The sequence below is a fragment of the Onychostoma macrolepis genome, chromosome 21, assembly GCF_012432095.1.
Source record: "Onychostoma macrolepis isolate SWU-2019 chromosome 21, ASM1243209v1, whole genome shotgun sequence".
In the NCBI taxonomy this organism is placed as follows: domain Eukaryota; kingdom Metazoa; phylum Chordata; class Actinopteri; order Cypriniformes; family Cyprinidae; genus Onychostoma; species Onychostoma macrolepis.
In genome coordinates this window covers 27,262,602-27,289,285 of record NC_081175.1, presented here as the reverse complement: position 1 = coordinate 27,289,285, position 26,684 = coordinate 27,262,602, and the positions used below count along the sequence as shown (strand labels likewise).

At 35.0% G+C, this 26,684-nt stretch overlaps 2 protein-coding genes across 5 annotated transcripts in view; both read right to left on the bottom strand.

The window, feature by feature from the left end:
• Window positions 1–23,123, bottom strand: part of dym (dymeclin) — a 95,463-nt gene extending 72,340 nt beyond the window's left edge. Inside the window, exons 1-8 of one of the 4 annotated variants that reach the window (XM_058757674.1) lie at window positions 22,900–23,123; window positions 21,085–21,280; window positions 16,099–16,151; window positions 15,694–15,787; window positions 12,414–12,547; window positions 11,227–11,299; window positions 6,740–6,865; window positions 4,108–4,247 (exon numbers count right to left, since the gene is read on the bottom strand). In XM_058757674.1, the coding sequence (XP_058613657.1) occupies window positions 4,108–4,247; window positions 6,740–6,865; window positions 11,227–11,299; window positions 12,414–12,547; window positions 15,694–15,787; window positions 16,099–16,151; window positions 21,085–21,224 (760 nt within the window). In that variant the 5' untranslated portion in view covers window positions 21,225–21,280; window positions 22,900–23,123. The remainder of the gene's footprint in view (window positions 1–4,107; window positions 4,248–6,739; window positions 6,866–11,226; window positions 11,300–12,413; window positions 12,548–15,693; window positions 15,788–16,098; window positions 16,152–21,084; window positions 21,281–22,899) is intronic. The other 3 variants (XM_058757675.1, XM_058757672.1, XM_058757673.1) reach the window with 3 other exon arrangements.
• A 1,084-nt stretch (window positions 23,124–24,207) lies between these two features.
• atp8b1 (ATPase phospholipid transporting 8B1) overlaps window positions 24,208–26,684 on the bottom strand; it is a 42,131-nt gene continuing 39,654 nt past the window's right edge. The window contains exons 27-28 of the mRNA XM_058759214.1: window positions 26,277–26,407; window positions 24,208–26,183 (exon numbers count right to left, since the gene is read on the bottom strand). Coding sequence (XP_058615197.1) covers window positions 25,953–26,183; window positions 26,277–26,407 — 362 coding nt within the window. The 3' untranslated portion in view covers window positions 24,208–25,952. The remainder of the gene's footprint in view (window positions 26,184–26,276; window positions 26,408–26,684) is intronic.

The following is a 26,684-nucleotide window of genomic DNA, read 5'->3' as shown; positions in this document are numbered from 1 at the left end:
TTATTAACGTGTAGTTTCTAGGGGGTTGCTAAGGTGTTATGAATTGTTTGAGGGAGTTGCTATGCAATAGATCTCAGTAGTTTCTAGGGATTGATAAGCGGTTGCTTAAGTATTCTGAGTGGTTACTAGGGCGTTGCTAAGGTGTTCTAAGTGGTCTCTGGGGGGTTTGCGATGCAGTTATTAGGGTGTAGTTTGTAGGGAATGGCTAAGGTGTTACGGAGTTGCTTTGAGAGCGTTGCTATATGGTTGCCAAGGTGTTGTGAGTGGTTTCTATGGAGATGTTAGATGGTTGCTAAGGTGTTCCGTGTGGTTTCTAGGAAGTTGCTAAGTGGTTACTGTAATATTCAGTGTGGTTTCTAAGGAGTTGCTGTTTGGTTTCTAGGGAGCTGCTATGTGGCTGCTAAGATGTTCTCAATGGTTTCTAAGGTGGTTTCTTACTAGTCCAAGTCAATGTCCCTGAAAATGTTAATCAGTCAAGTTATCAGTAATATTAGGCCAAAAAGCATTTTCTTTTTCTGTATCATATCATTCACCATTTCTCTCTCTCTCTTTTGCTGTAGTCTGAGCCGAGACAACACTAATCCTGAACTCAGACACAGTGGCGGCCTTGAGACTTACACAGCACAAACACACAATAGCAGGATTCTGTTAATGCCAGACACAAGTTCAATAACTATTAAACGAATGTAATGCCGAAGTGTTAAACACGGTTGGTTAAAGGAGCTGTTATTCACACAGATCGAACACGTAAAACAACATCAGAATACTTCAGAAATATCATGGTATCAAACTACAGTACCATAATGTACAGTAAATGTTTTAAATCTGGAATAAATTAGGAAACTCAATTTAAACCATGCATATTATGTTATTCATATTTAATTTACATAAAAAATATTAAATATTAATTATATTTTGAAAGTGAATCTCCTTTGTAGGAATAAATATTCTTTAAAAATAAAAAAAATTTATACATCATTGCAGTTTAAAAATGAAATATTTAAAAAAAAAATATTATAATAAGAGAATCTGAAAATTGAGAAAAATGTAACAATTACCAAGATGTCTGGTAAAAATGAGCAGACACCATATGTAATGAGAACGGTAGCGAACTGTCATAAAAATAAATATAAAACAGATTTTTTTTAAATAAAAAAAAACTAATTATATATCACAACAGGATTTGTTGTCTTCTATAAATGAAAATATTAAATAAAAAATAAATTAAATAAAAATTCATTATAATACGAGAATCTGAGAACTGAGAAATTAAAAAAAATTAAAAATAAAATTACTATAATATGACCAGACACAGTATGTAATGAGAATTACTGGTGGTCCTAAAAGGATTTCATCTCTCTTTTTCTTTTGATTTTGGTGTGAAATGGGATCTGAACATGTTTTCGTGAGATAAACCATATTTGGTCCGTCTCAGAGAGGAGAAAGAAGAGAAGTGAAAGATTACAGACAATCATAAGAGACATTCAGTAGCCCAGCCCAGGGAAACACAGAGACTCCAGGATCTCCCATCGGCTCAGGGAAACATCAACACGCCAGCTTCACACAGATCACCACCCTGATTTATGAAGCACAAGTGTTTCCCAGAGAGCATTGCTCTCTAAACACTATCATTTATCTCTTTTTTTGGGTGGTTTGGTGTGACGTACCTCTCAAACTAGCTAATATGTATGAATATGCATCGTTTTATCCATTAAAAACACATTTGCACTGATTAAACGACCTGACAAGCACAACTTTATTTCCTGTGTTGATGGATTTCCTATTGAAACAGGAAGTTTGGGCTAATAGACATGGACTGAAAGCCAAAAAGCTGCTTGACCTTCAACGTCGCCCACAATAATAAATTCAGATTTATTGTTTTTAATATATAGACAAAATGAGGTTATCCATCACATTCCTGTTTCTAGAGCAACTCAAATTTAGCAAAATGACCATCGCGAGCAAATGAAACATCATTGAAAGTATCGTAAACGGTTAAGTCGAGCTAACATTAATGTGATCCAGAAGGCTTTCCGGCACGTGTAATTCCAGAGTGACGAATTGTGGCCGTCTAATCCTGCCTGAATCTTTCCATCCCACAGCAGCGGAAACAGGATCAGGCCCAGAATTCCTCCTGTGGCTGACGGGACTGACACACAGGGCTTGTGTCTCCATTTAGCCGGCCTGATTTACCCGTCAGACAATGAAGACACACTGTCTGGATTCCACACACACATTGGGACGTCATCTTGGCACTGACTCACAGCTGTTAACAAGCTCATTTTGTATCTTTTGGCCAGTCGGGTGTCAGTCGATGATACATGTAGTTCTAGACTCTAATCACACTTCTGACTAACTGTGTCTGTCACAGTGAAAGAGAATCAAAAAGACAGATATGTGCGCTTTCAGATGAGATCTGAATAATTTACTTTAGTTTTCATTTAATTCAGCAGTGGTTGGAATAGTTTCAGTTTACTTTTTATTTCATGCTCTGGTTTTCTTGTTTTTCTAGTTTCAGTTTGGTTAGTAAAGTAGTTTATATTTCATTTAAGTGTAATAAAATGTTATTATAATTAATATTAACATTAATGTTAGTTCTATACTATTTTAATATTTCATAGACATTTGAAAAGCAGCACTGAAACAAACAAATACAAAATAATAAAATATTAATACACATATATATATATATATATATATATATATATATATATATATATATATATATATATATATATGTTTTATGTGTTTTCATGTTATGATTTTTTCAAGTTTAAATTTAGTTATACTTTTCATTTTAAATTCATTTAAGTATAATTTCAAATTCAATTCAAGTTTATTAAAAATAAATAAAATGATGTGATGATTACCAACGTGAAGTTCAATCAGTAAAGTGATCAGTAAATTTTCTTTAAAATAAAAATCAAAGAATATTAATTACAAAAAAAGCTAAATTAACTATCAATTTTTTTTTTATTAAACAAAATCAAATCAAAACTATAAGTGAAACTAGAAAAAAAAAAAAAAAAAAAAACAGCATGAACAAAACATAACTAAACTGGAATGACTAACTAAAAATGAAACAAAAACTACATTCAAAACTTAAAACTATATTTACTCTGGATAGCTCAATCAAGTCATAAACAACTTTTTCTTTTATTATTAAACAGATAATTTAGCTTTTTTTGCTTTTGGTTTCATTTCAGTTTTTGCATTTATGATGTTAAAAAATATTTTTGTTCATCAGTAATTTAGTATATGCTTATTCATGAAACAAGAACAAATTGTTCGTAAAACCATTCTTATTCGACAATTTACGACCCCAAAAAAGTACAAATGAATTAGTTACCAATCGAGTGCGTGTTTATAGGTTAGTATGTCACAGTGAGACAGACGTGAACGTGTGTCTGGTGACGGACAGTCTGTGTGTGTGATGGACACTGGTCTGAATTCAGTCCACACAATGAAGAGTGTGTAACTCAATATTAAGTAAATGATCAAGCCAAGAGTTGAGTACATACAATGAAACGTGTGTGTGTGTGTGTGTGTACTTCTGCTGACACGTCTGAGCAAGCCAGACGCCAGACAGACAGACAGACACAACTGTCAATAACACACAAAGCAAACACTCATATGCTTTGGGTTTCGTTTCGGAGAGGCCTGTCAAACAAAAGCGTGTTTAAAAAACAGAAAAACTTTATCAGAGTGATAAAAGGCAAAGCTGAACAAAATGGGCATGTGAATCAGGTGCATGTGGGGGTTTTTCACATGCAAATTCAGGAGAAACTGGACTGAAGGATTTATTTACAGCCAAAACAAATATTATTATCTGAAAGAGTAATCAGACCCCGTTCGACCTCTACAGACCCAGACATTCATCTTACAACACGGGCATCGTTTAAGCAAATGAGGCTGCTGAGCCGTAACCAACAAACACCAGATCATCCAGAGCCAGCGTGTGAAGTTCAATGTTTACATACACACCACTGAAGGAATAGTTCACCCAAAGATGAATCTTTTCAGTGAATCAGTTGATTCAGATCTGAATGATTTGTTCAAATCTGGTAAAAAGCTGAAGATGTATCAGATGTGGTGCATTAAACTCACTGGCGACTCCTGATGCGAGTCCGTACAGCAGGCCTCCTCCATCTGACTGCGTCTGCAACACGTGTGTAGCGGGAGGACATTTCTCCTGTCTGATGAAGTTATACAGCAGCGTTTTCACCAGACGACTCGTCAGAGACAGACTACAGACAAAGAGAGAGAGAGAGAGAGAGAGAGAATGAGCAAACCTACTATATTCAATCAACTGTTGTTACTGTTAACTAAAACTTTAAAAGAAAAATGGTATTTATTATTGTTATATGTTCATTATTTAAAAAAAAATGCTGAAATAAAAGAGATTATAAATATTAAATGAACCCCAACTTAAAAATTGATTTAGAAAATTAGATATGTTGCCTTAGCAGTTTAATTAAAACAAGCTGAAGTACTAAAATTAATAAATTTAAAAATAAAAAAATTATCAAATTAATTAATAAAAATGACAAAAGTACATAAAATTCATAAAACTAAAGTAATAATAAAAGCTCAGGATATAACAAGTTCAAAACATTAATAAATTCTATTATACTGTAATAGCATATAAATAAGACTAAAATATATTTTTGGTAGCCATATTCTTGTTATATGCTCTAATGCTATAAAGTTAATGCTAAGTAAGTCGCTGTCGTTCTTTTTAGTGCAAACACACCTCTTTTCTACATAAATTTGGTTTATTATATGTATGCTTATTGCCAAAGCCAGAAAACAAGCAGTAAACAGAATTTGTATTCAAAAGCAATGTTTGTGTATATTTTCTAGTGATCATGGCAGCAATAATTCATCAAATGATGAAGTTTGCTCAAAAGTCAGTAAATAAATAATGGAGTGTCTATTTACACTACCTCTCATCACATCAGAAAGGCATTTATTTTCAATAAAAATTAAGGAAAAAAAGTATCGGGTAGGGTTTGGGTAGATGTAGGGAGGGTTTTATTATCCCAATAAAGCAGCATCCATTTAATAAAAATGATCATTTAGACTCAATGCGTTTTTATTGCATACGGTTTCATTATGTACTACAATTCATAGCTTTCAGTCACATGACCGGCTCGAAGACCTGGAGGGCAAAACATCCACAGAACTGCAGCACAAGCATGTCAATTTTCCATCTGTTTCACAGCCGCAAATATTTAGATCACCTCTCAAAACAATAAAACAAAGGTATGTGAACAAGTTTTGGCCATCTGCAATCCATATTAGACACCCGCGGCAATATTTCAATCATTAAACAGTGTGACAAAATGTTGTAAAAACACTTAAAGTGCCTTAATATATTTAAACAGTGATATTCAAATATCAAATTCAGTAATCTCTATATTAATGATGCATAGTTTACATAGGCAAGCAGATGAGGCCGGAATATGAACGCAATCCACTTGATGGTTCAGTGTTTTCCTTCGGGAAACCATTTAACGTGAAACTTTGCACATTGTGTTTATATTCTGGCTTCATCTGCTTCCCTGTACAAAATATACATCATTAATAAGGTGTTTACTGAATTTCACCTTTTAATATCTGCGTTTTACTACATTACCATTTAATGCAAACTGCGTAAAAATAACTGACGGTCAGTGGAGCAAAGCTTCGTTTTGCCCTCCAGGTGGGCGTTCCTATAAGGGTGTGACGTCACGTGAAAACTATCAATACTGAGGTGCAGATATTTGCAATAAGTAGTATAAATAGCAGAAAATCCTGCTATTCTTACATAGTGTAAATGAAATCTATCACTATTGGAACTTCGTGTAAATAGCATATCGCTAAGAAAATGTGTTATTTTCACTTTTGACATTTAAAAGAGCCGACTGTGGTTACACGACTTGGTATTGATTAGATCACAGGAGAATACGAAAACTATTTGAAGAGAAAATAATAGGGCTTAGAAATATTATTAGTTTTGATACACATTTAGCGTTAGTGTCTCTAGGACTCCAAAAATAAAGAATGTCAAGACAAAACATGAAAATTAAAGGAACATGGAAATGTTTGCGTTTTTGGTTTCTAGAAATTGATGGAATGATGCATTATCAATGTTCATTTGCACAAAGGCGCTTGTGTCTCTAGATGTCTCTGCTTTTACGTACTTGCGTAGAGTCCATCTCAGTCCTAAAGACACCGGTGAGGTTTGACGAGTGTTCGTTAACGACCTCAGACGTGCAAGCTCAGCTGCAGTGCTGAAGAGCTAACGAGGGAACTTTAAAAGCTCAGTATCACTGGTGCGATGCAAACGAGCCCTCCGGGTGAACTCAAGCAAAGCTCCAGACGAGAGCATCTGGTGAATTAATGAACACCCTCATTTGCATATGAAATGGCAGCGCTTGACAGTCGTCCTTCTGTTAATGCCGGTCAGGGGGCCACAATATCACACTGGGACAAACTTCATAAGAATAAAACACTGCGGTAGGCAACAACTTTTCACTTGTATTGGCTCTGGTTCACAAGTTAGGAAGTTTATGATGCATCGCTGGAACTCTGAAACAATTACATTAATCTATTCAGGTGTGTTGAGTGTCTGTGCCTTACCATTAGTTTAATTACTACTCTTTTATATGATCGACTATACAGTCCATTACATGTACATGTAGAGGTTAAAGCTATAGGGATGTTGAAATCCAACATGTTTTTTTTTTTCCCTCACCATCGTCCTCTGGTCAGGTAGCCGTATATAAGCCCCTCCCTCAGAACCTCCTTGTGGAAGAGCTGATAGGACAGCAGCACCAGAAGGGTGGTCACAGCTTCAAACAGGATGTTGTAGGTGATATCACTATGGAAACAGACACATGACCAACATTAATACAGATATTTATGTTAATGAGCCAATTGCTGCTGTGCTATACTGTGATTTTACCACGGTCAAGAGGGTTTCGACATTTATAAGACTCTAAAAGTCAAAGATGATCAATAAATAATATATAATAATATATTCATATGAATATTACTGAAACAATTCACAATTCAAAACAAAAACAAAAAAAAAACGAACCAAACCAATATAAAGCAAAAAACGAAACAAAAACCAAAACACAAAAAATTATATAAACAACAAAAAACAACAAACCAAAAATAAAAACAAAACCCCAAAACAGACAAATAAGACACAAATTTTTTTTTTTTATGACCATTAAAATGTTATACATAGTGCCATCATTTTCTAAGTGAAATGAAAAATGGTGAAATATGACCTAGACTAACAGATCATATTATCATTTATCACATTCACAATATAGCGAACTCCTAGTGAACTCATTGCCCCTCTCACTCTCTAAACACACACACAATATCATTAGAACAATCTCTCTCTTTCTTTCTATTGTCCCTCATTTCCTTCCTTCAGATTTCTCACTTCACTTCCACTTCCCAGTTCTGTGATGTCACTTGGCATAATTCCCTTTCACTTTTTAGACACACACACACACGACTGCAATATTATTGTAATGCTTTGAATTGTTTTGATTATTAAGTTGAACTTATTACAAAACAAGTTAAATATGCAATTGAAAATAAAAGTGCACTACAAAAAAAAAAAAAAAAAAAAAAATTCAGATGATTTTGAGTTGGACTTGACTCAGCCCAGATGGGCGTTTTCATGTTGAAAATATGGACTCTTCCGAGAGAAAATCTGCAGAATTCTGAGTAATAGACTTAAACAAGGTCAAATGTGCTAAACTGACATGACTTTACAACAAAAAATGAAATAAACACACTAGGGATTAGGCATGTTCCAGTTCTGCAGAAATCTGTATGCACAGATTTCCATGTTGGCCTTTTTAATTAAAAATGCAAATTATTTCAGATTCATAATTTCACATGTAACATTTGCTAAATTATTATAACAGCCTTGTCTCTCACATATTTTGTAAAGTTTTGAATATTGTCAAATGACACGTGCATCTCCAACAAAAAAATAATTTTTCAAGAGCATACGAAAACATTTCTCAAACAATCTTTACCAAAATTGATTGAAAAAAAACCCCCACATGATTAATTACCATAACAGAATTTTATTAATACAAAAATGTTCCATCTATGATTAAAAAAAAAAGTTTTCTCAAAAGTGATTGTGAACATTTTTTTTTCCATTGGAAAGCAATGAAATGTAAAATTGTGAGCCTTAAATTTCAGCTAGTCCCTTCGTTTGAGGTCATATGGACTTCCTTTATGGTGCATTTATGTAATTTCATTGTATGCAGCTAAACATTATCTTTTGTGTTTTACAGTAGAAAGAGTGTCATACGGGCTTGGAAAGACATCTAAATGGTTTCTGGTTGATCAGAAACATCATCATGCACAGTATAAACACTCTACTGTACTGCAACTCTCTGCAGCTATTTTATTTCTTGTTTTGATCTGTGTGGTAATTTGAGCTACATTTCACAATATCCTTCACAACAGCGTGATAAGAATCCTGTCTCCAGCTACAGAATCACTCAAAAACACGGAACCAGCGAGCCGGGGCTCTGAATGTGACCTGCGCCTGACTTCTCTCAGTCAGCACGTAGCAAGGAAACGAGACAAACGGCAACAAAACCAGACACGGGACAACAACAGCAGACTGAAATCTGTTACAATACAACTGCGATGCAACCCACTTACACATGTGAGCCAGCAAAAATAACACGCTTTATTTCAAATCCACTTAAAACTTGCGATCACACTTTCTCCGTTAGTTTGTCAAGATCGTCTGTATGCAAATGTTGACTAACACTGATGATAATCTTTTTTTATATATAATCTATAATTTTTAAAGGTAACTTGTATTGCTTTTATAAAACTTTGGAAACAACAATATTGTAACAGACACAAATATTCAATAATTAATGATATTTGTGTAAATCTCACACAAATCTCAGACATACCTAGGTCACATTTCACCACAAAATGTACAGAAAAATTGTTTATACATAATAAATCAATAAATATGAATGAATGAATGAATTAATTAATTAATTAATTAATGATGCATTATACAATGCAGAAAACTAAATTTATAATTAAGGTAAATAAATTAAATAGAAAATGTAAATATAATATAAATATTAAAATAAAATGAAATATTAAAATAAATTAATATTAAATAAAATATATGAAATAAGAAATGAAAAATTGCAAAACATGACCTAAACAATCTAATCACATTACCATTCATAATTCATCAAATTCACAATATCATTTTCAATTATGTCTCTTTGTTTGTCAAGACTGTCTGTATGCAAATGTTGTCTGACATAGGTGATAATCTCTCTTTTTTTTTTTAATCACTTAATTTGTTTACTCTGAAGTTAATATCTGGCATTTTTATTGATCTAGGCAGTGTAAAGACAAGCCAGATTTGAACCTTTATGTCCTGCCAACTTGGAGCGAGTGCACTAACCGCTTAACTCGATGACCTGAATTATCAATTTAAAAAAAAAAATAAGTCTTAATAATCGCTGGAATAATGTGTACTTATGAATCATGCTTTATGAGATCACAGATGTAAACAGGGGCAGTTTAATTGATGAGATACACATTCACACACACCCATCAAGATTTTTTTTCCAACATCGCCTGTCATTTCAACTCATCTGTCTTTAATACTGTTTTCGTTATAGACTGGGTGGAACACAAGGACACTCTGGAACATGACAAACAGATCGACATTCATGAGAGCAGATAAATCAATCTGTCCGTTAAATACATAAAAACACTAGAACTACGCAGAAGGACAGCTGAATAATGCAGAACTCCTGTGCTGCTGTGTTTGTGTGTGAAGGGGCGTCACTCAATAAATCATTGCTTCATGCATGAAGGTGTCCTCCACTCAGGTGTGTAAATGACAGCGGGTCACACAGAGGTCTGACGAGACACATGGACGCTCAGGGAGAGTGGAGAAACGGCTTAAACTTTCAAAAAACGGAAAGGGAGTGTGGAAAAATTGCATGTTTATGTTTTGCGCCACGGGTAAAATATTATTTTAAAGGAATATTGCACACAAAAAAGAAAAGTTGCTGAAAACCTCCAAGATGTTGATGAGTTTGTTTCTTCATCAGATTTGGAGAAACGTAGAATTCCAACACTTGCTCACCAATGGATCCTCTGCAGTGAATGGATGCCGCCAGAATGAAGGCCAAAGTATACGTTTTCGTCATCAGGACATCAGTTGAGTATACTTTGAAAGCTGTGCGGATGTGCAGAAAGTGAAGTATACCTGGGCCTTACGAGTCCCCAAACAGCTGATAAAAACATCACAATAATCCACACCACTCCAATTCATCAGTTAACATCCTGTGAACTCAGATGCGTGTCTAAGAAACAAATCCATTATTAAGGCATTATCCATTATTACCCATTTTCCATTATTTAACACTTCTGGCCAAAATATAAATCCATAATAATGTTTCCTCCAGTGAAAAAGTCCATCCCATCAAAATCCACCCACATATTTCTTTAGAGCTGTTTTGCACTGTTTCAGCTTGTATATGGTGTTTGATCTGTGCAGATTTCTCTCCTGATTCAGACAAGACTTCATCACTGGAGAAACGGAAGCAACAGTCTTAAGTTAAAAAAGTCTTACTGATGGATTTGTTTCTTACGAACATGCAGCTTTTTGCATCACAAGACATTAACTGATGGACTGGAATGGTGTGGATTATTGTAATGTTTTTATCAGCTGTTTGGACTCTCATTCTGACGGCACCCATTCACTGCTGAGGATCCACTGTTGAGCAAGTGATGGAATGCTACATTTCTCCAAATCTAATGAAGAAACAAACTCATCCACATCTTGGATGACCTGAGGGTGAGGACATTTTCATTTCTGAGTTCCACGTAGCTCACATCATGTGGGGATGATACTAATTTGTTTATAATTATTCTCAAAGTTATTAACAGTCCTACATTTAACTTTTTGGAACTTCATGGACAAATGTTTGAAAATATATTTGTGTGTAAATGACAGTGACACCTCATTGTTTGAGTCAGAGTTGACCTTCACAGGCTGTACGTGAGAGACCAGTCAGATATCACAACAATAACACACGCACACCTCCCTCTCACACTGAGACATACTTTATCACTTAGTATTTGCAAGACAGAGAAATCCAGAACAAAACAAACACACTAACACAGTTCTTCTTTGGTACTCACAGAAGCGGCACTTCGACGATGAGATGCACCAAATTACAGACCAGCTCCTCCAGAAGATCCTCACAGATGGAGTCTGTAAACACACGTCAGTAATGTAAATTTAATCTATGAGAAGTTACTTTAGATATGATGCTCATTTTGATTGGTCAGAGATGACATTTATGCTTAGATGGGGCAGCATTGAGGATTGTGACACAAACAACTGAGAAGTCTTTGACACACACAAATGCTCTAGTGCTGAAAAGGCTCTTTTATTTTTGCCTTTTGGCCATTAGTATTGATACACACTGGAGGAGGAACAACATCAGGACATAAACCGAGGCCCGCATGTCTTACTCTGATGCTGAAACAAAACACTAACTTTATCTTCTTTTGTCAAGTTAAACATTGGAAATGTGTGTCAGGGTTATGATCATTAACTAAATTTATAATTAAAACTATTAAAAAACACTTTAATTAATTAGAACAATGCTGAAAAATAAAATAAATATTAGGAAAAAATTTAATAAATGAAAATTTGAAATGTACTACAAATAAATAAAATCTAAAACTGAACTAAAAATGTAACTTAATTAAACCTAAAAATGACAAAAGAACAACACATTTACAAAAAGTTAGTTTTAAATTTAAAACTGAAAATATATAAAAAAGTAAAATAAAAACTATAATATAAATACTATTAAAATGGCATTGATGTGTGTGAGGTTTCTTAATGATATTCCCACAAATTAATACAACCAGAAAAACTGACATTGTGGGGACCCTGCGATCCTAATGAGGAAACAGCTTCATAATAGACTAACAATATGTTATTTCACATATTAAAATTACAAAGTTAGAGTTCGCACTAGTCTGGGCTAATTATAACTAGCTTTACTAAGTTGTACTTATACACTGCCGCAGGAAGATAGTTAATCTGACAAAACTTTAATCTTGGAACATCTGCAAATATAAATGTATTATCTAACATGAGCAAACAATGAAGAATAGTATTTTTATTAAGTTACATTAACAAAGATGAATAAATTATGTAAAACATATCTATTACTCAATGTTAGCTCATGTAGTGTGACCAAAACAACAACAGAAGTCTACAGATTCTAATATAATGAAATGTGTCAAAAACTGACTTGCCAGGACAAATAAATTAATATTGTGAAAAATTCATTTGTGTGTGTGTGTAATACCGTAGGTTCCTGGCGCCCTCTCCTGGTAGGAGAACTGTAAGTGCAGCTCTTCTTCATTCATCTCCCTGATGAAGACCTTCAGCAAACAGCGCACCAGGAACAAAGCATTATGGGCCTGCCAGATGAACAACTGACTAGAGAGAGAAAGAGAGAGAGTCAGAGATAATTACTGACCTACAGCAGCCTGTGAACTGTGGCTGAACATCTTACACACACACTTCACCCTGCGGTTCACGTTTCAAACACACATACAGCTTCACCCCGTCAGTGGTTTTGGATCATCCTTTACTAAACCAACACACCTACAGACTGTCAGGCCGCTGTAGCAATCACGCTTTGATTAACAGAGAAACAGCTCATATCTGCAGCTATGAGCACTCAAAAAAGAGAAATTTAGTGTTTATATATATTCGAATTGGATAGAAAATTTCCATCCAATTGGGTGACACATTTATACAAACTATAAACTTAATTTAATGCTCATTTGTCAGTCATATATAAATGCAACAGATAAGAATTTTGCACGCAAAAAAAACGTATGATTTATTATAGTTAATAAATATATATATATATATATATGATTTTATTTAAACAATCATGTTTTCAAACATTACATTAAAATTGCTTAGAAAAGCATAAATTTGTTAATTAATTCAGTTAAAATGGCTAGCCAGGAATTTATTTATCATTTTATGCCATATCAGCATCAAAAGGTAAATTCATGGCTCCAAAAAAAAAAAAAAAAAAACTCTAAAATAATAAGATTTAAAATAGTCTTAATAACAATACTTCAGTGAATTGTATAAAATAATTAAACCATTTTTAAAACAAGTTGTCAAATTTATATTTAATAAAAATTCTAATATTTTCCCAGGAGAAACTTTTTTTTTTTAAATGTCTATTAATGCACTTTGAGTAAAAACATTTCCTAGTAACATTTAAAGTAGGACACTCAAATTTATATATTCTACAGTCAAGGAAGACCTACAAATATCACATACAGGCAATTGTTCCTTTTTCAATAAATATACATGGGTACATCTTGTATGACCAATACTACTGGCTCGCTGTAGAATGAGTAATATTGAATTATTTAAAATGTGAGATCGAAACAATTTGGATTTATTGATGACGAATATATAAATATGGTTATTGTGTATTTAAAACAGATTCAGTTTATTGGTATTATAACAGAATTCTTATCCATTTCATTTATGTATGCATTGCATTAGGTTTATTAGTTTATGATAAAACTGTGCAATCCAAATGGTTGGAAATTTTGTATGCAACTCAAACAGATAAATCTTAATTTTAGGCCTTAATATTTTTTGGAGTGCATCTGCTGAGTCTGGATCAGAAGTGTGATGTCTGCACAGTCGAGATGAGAGCAGATCATAAATATTCTCTCAGGCTGACGGTTCACATGCGTGCGCTGAAGGAGCGGTGGGTCACTCCCTGCTCTGGATTTATGCTACAGCAACACTGAGCACAAACATCAGCTCTGGCGGTGTGTATGACGCCATGGGCCGCACCGCTGCTATTCCCATGGGAAAATCATATCAAAAAACATCCTAATAGTATAGTCCTGACTCCTGAGTGACTAGTGAATGTCATGGAAAGCCTGTGTGGGAAAAGATACTTATAAAGAATACGTTTCTCAAAATCTCACAGACCTTCTGAGAACCACAAACAAATCTCAATAGCCGCTTTCACGTAAAACCCATTATGTATAAAACTGCTAGATTCACTTTTATAGTGAATATATATTAAGATGCGACAAGTTGTGTATGCACTGCTCCCAGGATGATTATCGTTAATTATAACAAAAACATAAAAAATATGTTACTTGAAATAAATAAGTGTTAACTGGAATAATATAAAATATGAAGAAAAAAACTTATTTCAGCTATTTACCAAAGAAGCATTTATTTGTATTTAATTCAACCTGATGCACTAAAACTATATAAACAAAAAAAAAAAAAACACTAATAAAAATAACACCACAAAATTACAACAAAAATTCACTACAATTAAAGTGAAAACAGAAAAAAACTAAATTAAATGAATTCAAAATATTAACAGTATCTCAATGATTCTAAAATAATACTGCTTACTAATGCAAGATCCAAAATCATACTACACAAACACTGATGTCATTTGCTGGAAATCACCTTTGAACAGCTGTGCTGGAAATATAGCAGGCAACTAGCAGTTTTACAACATAATATAACATAATGGGTATCATGTGCATATTTGTGAAAACATGGTGCAAAAACAATTTCATGCAGAATTAAATTAACACTTAACTTCCGGATAAAATTCAGAACAATATGTAGGGAAAAGTTATAAAAAACACATTATCTGCTAAGTGCATCAACATGGAATGTACAAATAAATAAAAATGGAATAAGCCAAACAGTGCTGTCAAACGATTAATTGCATACAAAGTAAAGGTTTTTGTTTGCATAATGTGTGTGTGGTCTGCGTATATTTAATGTGTGTGTGTGTATATATATATATATATATATCTATCTATCTATCTATCTATCTATCTATATCTATCTCACACACACACTCATACAGTATATTTTTTTTTAAATATCTACATTTCTATACTTATATATTTAATATATAAACAATTTTTTTCTGAATGTGTGTGTATTTATATATACATAATAAATACACAGCACACGTACATATATTATGTAAACAAAACTTTGATTTTGGATGCGATTAATCGCGATTAATTGTTTGACAGCACTAAAGCCAAAATTTTGAAATATAATATTATGAAACCTTTTTCACATTTGCAGCGTTCTCAGAAGTAAAAGTTATCATAACTGGGTAAACTTCTACAAAATATTACTTCTGTGTTCCCATTTGCCAAAACAGCAAATGAAAAAAGCCATGAAAGCATTTCTACGACTTTCCAAAAGAGGGGAAAAAAAAAATTGATTGATTAAGGTGGTCAGAAGAGAGAAAGATGTCAGCAGCTTTAACTAGCTCGCAGTAATTTAATGCCAAAACACAAAGTATAGTGTTAGAAATGTACATTAAAAAAGAACATCTGCACTAGATTTACAATGTTAATAACTGTGGAAACACATCATTCATGGAGAAAAGGATCTATTAGAAACTTGCATGCAATTATTAGTGAATGAGAATCAGTGTTGAGTACTGTAGTTTTCATGCAAGAGATTTTGGATACTGTGTGTCATCATATTATTCAGCTTTTATGAACTCTTATATGCACACATTATTGAAGACGTATCTCACTTACTCTTGGCATTCTGTGGAAATCTTCAGTTCTTTGGTTCTGCTGAGAAAAACTCTCACCAACGCCCCGAAGTTCCCGGACCTGGGGTTGTTCTGAACTGTAAGGAACACAGACAGATGATCAAACACACGAAACATCGCTTCCCATCTTTAGGGTGTTCATGATAAGAGCTACTTAACCAGATCAACAGAATGATTCCAAAACGGCTCGAACAATAAATTACATACAGTACATCATAAAAGAAGAGTGGGCTTGGGATCGGTAATCATTTGATTCATGTGGCTTCATGCGCACAGAGTCTGAAATTACAGACCTTTATTTCACAAGACAGTGGGTTTGAAATCAGCGTGTCTCTCTTTGTACAGACGGCTGTAATGAAACGGCAGTAAATTATACAAACACACATACTCAGAGTCTTGGCCAGCGGGACGACAGCCTCCTCCAAGAGTTTAGCATCAGCACTGCAAACACACAGACAGAGATAATCATCAGACGAGAGGAATATCAAAGCAGTGTTTACAGTGAATTTCACACGGTCAAGAGATGCGAGTGTGAAAGACGGCCTCACTTATAAAACAGTGGCAACAGCGATATGATAAAGGAGAGCAATGCTCAATAAATAATTAATAATAAATAAACTTTCACGAAGTAAATCAGGTCATTATTCTAACTCTATAGAGGTTGCATGCACGCAAAATATAGGGCTCAAAGAAGTTACTTACTGCAATGAACTGGATAATTCAAAAGGTTATGTCTGATATGTCTGTATGATTTTTATTAGATACAGCTGAGAAGGTCAAGACATGAGGAATCACCAATTTAGCACACAGACCTAGTTGTTATGCTGTTAAATTAGTTAAATGTGTTAAACCATTGACAACAGCGTTACACATCTAATAGTTCTTAACGAAAACATGGGAATTATGTGAAGTGACATGAAACACATACCTTCAATCATATCTGAGCAAACAGTGAATAATTCAGAACAACACATTGAATCAACAAGAACATTTCTATGAAAGGAAGAGATGCTGAAATAGTGTTTGTGATGCGAGATGCTCTGTCTCCCTCTGGTGTCCATCCCTCATATAACCTCCACACTGAGCGAGCAGAAGATGAATCTGAGCTCATTACATCAGTGCACCCTAGACTTCTCTAGATTTTTTAAGCAGTTAAAAAAGTTCTCAAGCCATATTTTATTGTTGTTTTTAATGGAACCCGTTCAATTTCACTATAAAAAGAATAAGAATAATTAATTGTTACCATTTTTATTTTTAATAATAACAATAATAATAATAAATACTAGTGCTGTCAAACGATTAATCGCATCCGAAATAAAAGTTTTTGTTTACATGATATATGTATGTGTACTGTTTATTTATTATGCATATTATTTGTAAATATTAAGCCGCAAAACGTCTATTTAAATATGACTTCTGTGTGTCTCTGTGTTAATGTATGGCGCAGACGCGCGGGTTTGTTCACTACTCATACAGAAGACCGCGTGACGCTTACGGCGATATTAACGTCTGTCGTCTCACTAAATGAGGACATAAATACATGAACAACAGCTCCAGAACTGCTCTGAGAGTCACTTCATGAGAATTCGAGCGTTTCATTTGAGAAAAACTATCCTCGCGGCAACCCGTCAAAATAAAAGTTCGGTTTCACTTGAAGACATTGGGCAGAACGTAATAGGCTACTACTACTAAAACCTTATCTTTAAGGAATAATCATACAATGTCTTCAATGTTATTATCAATATTAAATTCTTGATGACTACTAGTTGTTTACTTATCTACTTGGCAGAATTCAAATGAGCCATTTTAATCTAGATTAATTCCAAGATTACAGTGAGATTAATCTAGATTAAAAAAATATATATATATATATAACACGTGCATGTATATTTTTTGGAAAAATATGTTATGTTTACATATAATTTATTTTAAATAAATATTTAATGAATATAAATATATACACAAATATGTCCAAAATATATACTGTATCTGTGTGTATTTATATATACACATAATAAATATACACAGTACACACACATACAGTATCTCACAGAAGTGAGTACACCCCTCACATTTTTGTAAAAATTTTATTATATCTTTTCATGTGACAACACTGAAGAAAATCGGATGCGATTAATTGTTCAAAGTGGCCTGGGGAGGGGACGTATCCAAAGCACATACACTGGTCACTGGGGTTCCTCAGGGATCGGTTCTTGGACCCCTCCCCTTCTCCACATACACTACATTACTGGGTCCCATCATACAGGCACATGGATTCTCCTACCACTGCTATGCTGATGACACACAGCTCTATCTCTCCTTTCAACCAGATGATCCAACGGTAACTGCAAGGATCACAGGTTGCCTGGCGGACATCTCGGCATGGATGAAAGAACATCACCTTCATCTTCATCTTGTCTTTCCCGCCGCTCCAACTCTACAGCATGACATCACGATCCAGTTAGGTTCATCAACAATTACCCCATCAACTTCGGTCAGAAATCTTGGTGTAATCTTTGATGACCAGCTGACCTTCAAAGACCACATTGCAAAGACTGCTCGATCTTGCAGGTTTGCACTACACAACATCAGAAAGATCAGGCCCTTTCTGACGGAGCATGCTGCACAACTTCTTGTCCAGGCCCTTGTCATTTCTAGGCTGGACTACTGCAATGATCTTCTGGCTGGACTTCCATCAAACACAGTCAAACCTCTACAAATGATTCAGAATGCGGCGGCACGACTGGTCTTCAAGGAACCCAAAAGAGCCCATGTTACACCTCTCTTTATCTCATTGCATTGGCTACCAATCGCAGCTCGCATCAAGTTCAAGACACTGATGCTTGCTCATAGAACAACCACAGGCTCAGCACCCGCCTACATGCACTCACTATTACGAATCTACATCCCCTCCAGAAGTCTGAGATCTGCTAGTGAGCGACGCCTCGTGGTACCATCACAAAGAGGCTCAAAATCACTCTCCAGAACATTCTCGTTCACCATTCCTGGCTGGTGGAATGATCTTCCCACCCATATTCAGAGTGCTGGATCCCTGTCAATCTTCAAGCAACAGCTGAAAACTCATCTCTTTCGACACTACTTGACTTCACCCTACACATAATAAAAAAAATAAAATAAAAAAACTCTTTCTCCTTATTTATTCCTTCCCTTGCTAGCTTGTACTTATTTAAACAATGCCTGAGACTTGGTGTTACAAGCACTTTGTTTGTCGGATTGCCTCTTCAAGATGAATCGCATTATGTATTCCCAAATTGTAAGTCGCTTTGGATAAAAGCGTCTGCAAAATGACTAAATGTAAATGTAAGAAATTACACTTTGCTACAATGTAAAGTAGTGAATGCACAGCTTGTTTAACAGTGTAAATTTGCTGTCCCCTCAAAATAACTCAACACACAGCCATTAATGTCTAAACCGCTGGTCACAAAAGTGAGTACATCCCTAAGTGAAAATGTCCAAATTGGGCCCGAAATGTCAATATTTTGTGTGGCCACCATTATTTTCCAGCACTGCCTTAACCCTCTTGGGCATGGAGTTCACCAGAGCTTCACAGGTTGCCACTGGAGTCCTCTTCCACTCCTCCATGATGACATCACGGAGCTGGTGGATGTTAAAGAGTTTGCGCTCCTCCACCTTCCGTTTGAGGATGCCCCACAGATACTCAATAGGGTTTAGGTCTGGAGACATGCTTGGCCAGTCCATCACCTTTACCCTCAGCTTCTTTAGCAAGGCAGTGGTCATCTTGGAGGTGTGTTTGGGGTCGTTATCATATTGGAATAGAAGAGAGGGGATCATGCTCTGCTTCAGTATGTCACAGTACATGCTGGCATTCATGGTTCCCTCAATGAACTGTAGCTCCCCAGTGCCAGAAGCACTCATGCAGCCCCAGACCATGACACTCCCATCACCATGCTTGACTGTAGGCAAGACACACTTGTCTTTGTACTCCTCACCTGGTTGCCGCCACACACGCTTGATACCATCTGAACCAAATACGTTTATCTTGGTCTCATCAGGTCTCATAATATTTCTAGTGCATCATCTTTAGAAGAGGCTTCTTTTCTGGGACAACAGACATGCAGACCAATTTGATGCAGTGTGTGGCATATGGTCGGAGCACTGACAGGCTGACCCCCCACCCCTTCAACCTCTGCAGCAATGCTGGCAGCACTCATACGTCTATTTCCCAAACACAACCTCTGGATATGACGCTGAGCACGTGCACTCAACTTCTTTGGTCGACCATGGCAAGGCCTGTTCTGAGTGGAACCTGTCCTGTTAAACCGCTGTATGGTCTTGGCCACCGTGCTGCAGCTCAGTTTCAGGGTCCTGGCAATCTTCTTATAGCCTACGCCAACTTTATGTAGAGCAACAATTCTTTTTTTTCAGATCCTCAGAGAGTTCTTTGCCATGAGGTGCCATGTTGAACTTCCAGTGACCAGTATGAGAGAGTGAGAGCGATCACACCAAATTTAACACACCTGCTCCACATTCACACCTGAGACCTTGTAACACTAACGAGTCACATGACACCGGGGAGAGAAAATGTCTAATTGGGTCCAATTTGGACATTTTCACTTAGGGGTGTACCCACTTTTATGGCCAGCGGTTTAGACATTAATGGCCGTGTGTTGAGTTATTTTGAGGAGACAGCAAATTTACACTGTTATACAAGCTGTACACTCACTGCTTTACATTGTAGCAAAGTGTCATTTCTTCAGTGTTGTCACATGAAAAGATATAAAATATTTACAAAAATGTGAGGGGTGTACTCACTTCTGTGAGATACTGTATATTATTGCAAACAAAAACTTTTATTTTGGATGCGATTAATCATTTGACAGCACTAATAAATACATATTTTTTATTTTTTATTAAATTTTAAACATTAAACAAACCAATAAGAACATATATATTAGTACAATAATTATACTACTGTACTGTAAATTTATTTTACTGAACAACAGTCAAACTTCAAAACTAATATTTATGTCTGCTTTAATTTCTTTGCTTTCAACTGTACCCATAGAGATTTTATTTAGGAAGAAAACTGCAGGGAGACATTTCTATTGATAAATTACAAATCTGGTTACAAATTTGGGAAGATTTTTGGCACACTGCATTTTCAAATGCAAGATCCAAACTCACAGCACTCTTTCGCTCATGTGGAGCAGCATTTAATGCTCATCATTTGTGAATCCTCGCATTTAAGCAACTCATCAGATCTTCACAAAATCACACAAATTAGCTATTTCTGAGGCAAAACAGCAAATTTCCACTGAAAGGTGACACGTTTGCATCCAAATGAATGTGAGTGTATGGGACATCAGTGGTGGGGGTCGGAGGAGTGTCTCACCTGCAGGTGGGGCTGGTGAAGGTGAATGAGATCAGCTGGTTCCAGAAGGGCTCATTCTCTGAAATGGCGTCTGGACCAATCAGAGTGCGGATGCTCTGGCTCTCTGACAGGTCGCTCACCTGACTGGTGTTTGCACCCATCTCCCTCGGAAACCACCAGAGACTTCCTCAGAGCCTCATTATCAGCCGAGCAAAACCTGGAGGATCATGGGAGAAATACGTTTTCATTAGTTTGATTAATGATGCCTGTTCTTCAGTCACCTAAGGAAGAATATTTTAGGTTCTAAATTATCATTAAAATTTACACCTGATTATTATACTATACACTTTAGCAAGAGTCAACAACACATGAAACGGGTTTGATGGGTAGACACAGAGCCCTACACACACACCTCTTTGTTAAGCACACACCCTTTACACACACATTGTTGACGTGCCAGCGTTTCACATTCCCTGATGTGGATTGTGAAATTGTGTCTCAGAAGCTGCCATAAAGCAGGTGTTGGTTAAACATCCTGGTTCATATTAAGTCTGTTCTGATCACAGAAGATGATGTCAGCTCTCTTGACTTACAAGGAAGTTCATTTACATCTTCAGGTGAAAGCAGCTTTGTGCCTCACACACCTAAAGAAAGCCACTGATGTAGATCCATTCCATAATAATCATTTTCCAACCAATCATACGACATTTACATTAAGAAATCAAAGAAGCAAATTTCACAACAAGAAGTCAATATCATATGTGTAAGCCCCTAATCTCAAAGATAACATTTAAAAATTATATTTTGCATAAAGAAAATGTATTTGGGACATTGTTTTCCTTGACAATTTTCATGCCAATTCTTTTCATATGATGCATCCAGATCTGTGTTACTTCTTTCTGGAAAGTACATTTCATTACTGTAATATTAGTGTTTTTATTTGTTATTAAAATGAGTATAAAAGCAGCATAATGCATGTTTTTTTAATAATATAGAATTTCTATAATTTCAGTGAGCATTCTTTCTGTGTTAGTATAAAATGACTGATATAATTTTTACATATGCATTTTTTTTAACAATAACAAGAGTCCATTTTTACACATTAAAAATGGTCAAATATGACCTATATGTCAATACAAATTGTTTAAGTTCTTGAAAGATTTTGTGGGACAACAACCATGATGCAAAGGTGCAAAAAATCTTGCCATTTCATTCAATGTTACTGTAAACACAAAGACTGAAATCAATAATTAATTGAATGCAATCCAGCACTGCTATCAACATTACAGGTGACAAAAGACTACAGGTAGATAGGTACCTAATGAATGGCCTACAGAAAACAAGGAAACTAGTCCAACGCCTGCAGGACTCTGGGAGTTAAAATGATCCTGCAAAGTTAAGATTATGGTCCTTCCACATTATAATACAGTAAATACAAATACTCCACTGTATAGATAATATACACACACTAATTATGGATTTCACACAGTTAGTAAAGACTGATTTATAATATACACATCGAAATTCATTTAGCTTGTTCATTTACTTTGACAGATTGGGCTTTCCTCAGCTAACTGCCTTCCAGAAACTGTCAAATTACTCACTTCACAGCTTTTATACCCACCGCAACCAAAATAACTAGAATGTGGTTAAATATTCGCACGATATGACTAATTTTCGGTATGTAACTGCCAGTGTAGAAGTTAAGTATCCAAGTAGTTATACACCTAGCAACAATTAGCCTGCAGACTCGAGTGAATGGAGAAATCCATTGTAAACCCGTTAGCTTCCATGCTAACATGCTAGCAAGCTAACGGCCAGTATAACTTATCTTACCTGATGAATATCAGATTTGACAGCGCCTCACAAAGGCTACTCGCGGTTCTTCAGACAGGTGCCTATGTGTTCTCAGACGAATAAAAGTAAATGAGTTGTAATTAGTGATGGTAAATGTCCAGTAGCGCGTGTTTGACAGTGGAAGTTGAGGCTGTATTGACTCTATTAGCTCCGCGTCTCCACGTCGCCACTGACGCTCGTGACATCTCACCTCGTCGAGCACGCGCACTATAACGCTCCAATCAGACGGCGGAGAATCTGCCTCATGAATATTAATTAGAATTCTAAACGAAGTCGACAGGTGTACAGGATCTTATTAATATTAAATAGATTATACATTCTCCAGAACTTTTGTTAATGATTCAGATATGCAACAAACTGAGTTTGTTACTTACTTTCGTAATGTATACTTTTTCTGTAACATTAAATATAAAGTATATAAACATAAAATATATATAAAAAATAGGGTCAGTAAGACTTTTTAAAAAGAAATCAATATTTCTATTCCACAGGAAGGCATTAAATTAGTCAAAAGTGAGAAATATATATATTTAAAATAAATGAATCTTCTGAACTTTCTATTCAAATATAAAATGTATATTTAATATAGCCCATCTTAAATTATATTCATACAGAACATTCTTATTTTAAATTGTAATATTTCACAATATTACTGTTTTTTCTGTATTTTATTGAAATCAAAAATATAATGCAAAAATGAAGCAATGCAGCCTTGATGAGCAATGCGATGATAAAAACAATAAATACAGTGCAGAAAACACAAAATAAAAATGTTAACTATATAGAGAAACTGTTATTCTGATTTATAGTTTTATATACAGTAATATTACTACAAACAATGACACAAAGCCAAATGTTTTTACTGTAATTTTGATTAAATAAATGCAGCCTTGAGAAGAAAAAGGGATTTTTTTTTTTCAAATACAAATATAATACAAAAATGTACATAAAATAAAAATGTTAAATATAGAGAAAAATATTCTTATGATTTATAGTTTTATATACACAGTAATAATACATGTATAACATAAAGATGATTATTTTCTTACAATGACACAAAGTCAAATGTTCTATATCTTTTTACAATATATTTACATAGAAAACTTGAAAGAATTTTTTTTAAATTGTAATCATATTTCACAATATTACCATTTTTACTGTATTTCTGATTAAATAAATGAGTGAAAAATTGTATTCTTATTATTTAGTTTTATATACAGTAAACTGTAACAATAAACAATGCAAAATTAAGGTAATTTACCATTAATAATGACACAAAGCCAAACATTCTATACCTTACTCTTTATTTATAGACATTTGTGCAAAGTATATTACAGTACATTACATAAAAATAATCCAGAGCTGTGTACAAGTACATTTGTCAGACTGATATGGCTGGATAAAACCTTTTCCGTTCATTCAACATACACATTTAGAACAACCAGCCTAATAAATATAGTGTTTTCTCATAAACTAAAGTTCTCATAACATGGTAGATTATTTAAAATCTTGTAACAGTTCTCAAGTAACTAGGGTTAAAATGAGAAAGATTCGTCCACCTCCCAAGTCCCTGTACCAAAGTGCAAAGTCAATTCTGTGACAGAAGAAAACAAATCGTCATTAAGGCTTCATTCTTCTGCAGACAGATATTTCTGTCAGCAACTAATGGCAAGACGACCCATTTAACATGAGCTCACAGAACAACAATGAAATATTAAATTAGAGAAAACACCACAGAGAGTGCATTAAAATCATCTATGACCCTCTAGGCAGGTTTTATGGGACTTGCGCTTAAAAATTGAGCAAGAACCGTTTCCGTTGACAGTGGAGGTCTGGAGGAACAGATGAGCTCAGAAGTATTTATGTAAACATGAGTTTTCAGCACTCTAAATTCATTCATTCTTTCACGGTTCGTAAGGAACATCATCAAGAACTAGACACCCGACACCCTGAAAGGATTCAACCGTGAGGAAATTTCATCGTGAGGTTTGTGGGATTCAGCCCTTTGCTTGGACATTTTACAAAAAGGATAACAAATATTTTGGAAATCAAGATGATAATTCCTTACCGAGTTCACATTTAAACATAAACGTCTTCAAATGTAGTAAAGAGGGGGACTACAGCCTTCACTACACTGCAAAAAATCTGTTTCTTAATCAGTATTTTTGCCTTGTTTTTCAATCAAATATACATAAACATGTTTCATTTTTAAAACTTTTTAAACTAAGTATGTTTAAAACATTCTGTAAAATTGATATTATGCGATTTTGTTTTTCAAATAAATTAATTTTGCTTGAGGGCCAAACAAGATGAATGACTTGAGAAGCAAAATTGTGTAATTTTACAGAACGTTTTAAAATTAAGTTGTTTTTTTTCTGGTTTTAAGCATTATTTATTTATAATAAATGTATCTTGTTTAAGGATCAAACCAGATGAATTTCCACAAGAAGCGTGGAAATTCATCTGGTTTGATCCTTAAATTTTTCATTGGCTGATTTTTCTGGTTTTAAGCGTTATTTATTTATTTAGCTTAAAAGCAAGAAAAAGTGGTCAAGGTGGTGAGAAAAATAAATGCAACTCAAAATATATTCTCTGTATATATAGTGTTATCTTAAACTAAATATGTATTGCTTTAAGAAAGTTTTAATATTTTTAATGAAAAACAAGACAAACACCCTGTAAGAAAATATCAGCAGTGTATAAAACAAGATTTAAATGGGAGGTGAGATCAGAAACACACACACACACACACACTCTCTTTTCGACTCCAAAAAAAAAAAAATTGACAAAATTGTGAAAAAAAAAAAAAAAAAAAACACAAAATAAAAACCTGAGACAAACAATTTGTTGTACGCAGTGCACAACTTTAAAACCAGTCCTGGTCATCGGTGAGTATTTTCTTGTACTTTCCCTTTAAAGCCCTTCGTCCCCATTTCCCATTGGCTCTTTCATTAGTCCCTCCCCTTTAATGACACTTGGCCTCTTCCTATTGGCCCGTTGCGGTGGGCAGCTCAGGTAAGACAGGGTTGGTTTCAGATGTTCTCGGCCTGAGGAACCTCTCGTATGCTCTCTCTGAGCTCGGGCCGGACACGCGGCCGCTGGCGTATGCTGCGTCCCGATGCGATGAGGTCGGCGTAACCACGCGAGTGTGAGAAGGCGTAAGCAGAGCGACGGGAGAGTCCACCGCGCTGGAACGTTGGCTTCCTCTTCTTCCTCTCCTCTTCATCATCCTGCAGCTCGTACTTCTTCCTATTCCTCTGGACCTGCAAGAAGAAGAACGTGAGGCTGTAACATCTCTGCATGTGTTGTATTGAACACAGAAGATTCGTTTTCTCTGTGTGGCTGAAGGCTCTCACCTTGTCTCCGACCGAGGGACAGACGGTCTGATAGACGAACTGGATGCAGATGACGGGGAGGAGACAGATCCCCACCGTCAGGATGATGGTCAGCCACAGGTACGGCTGTCTCAGAGCGTTAGACGCGGCACCTACGGGTCAAAACGACAACCATCACACACCAACTCACAGTGTGGGCTCTGTTTGAGATTAATCAGTGAAAATAACTGTGCAGTAACTGTCAGCTTACAGCCAAAATGTGAGATTTTAGTATCATTTATATACTATTATAGCATTTATTAATACTTTCAATTAGGTTTATCTTTTATCATTTCTGTTTTCATTTAAATATTAGCTAAAGTTTTAGTATTTTGCTATGCACTTTTTATTCATATTTGTTTTTAAATATTACTATTAGGTTTACATTTT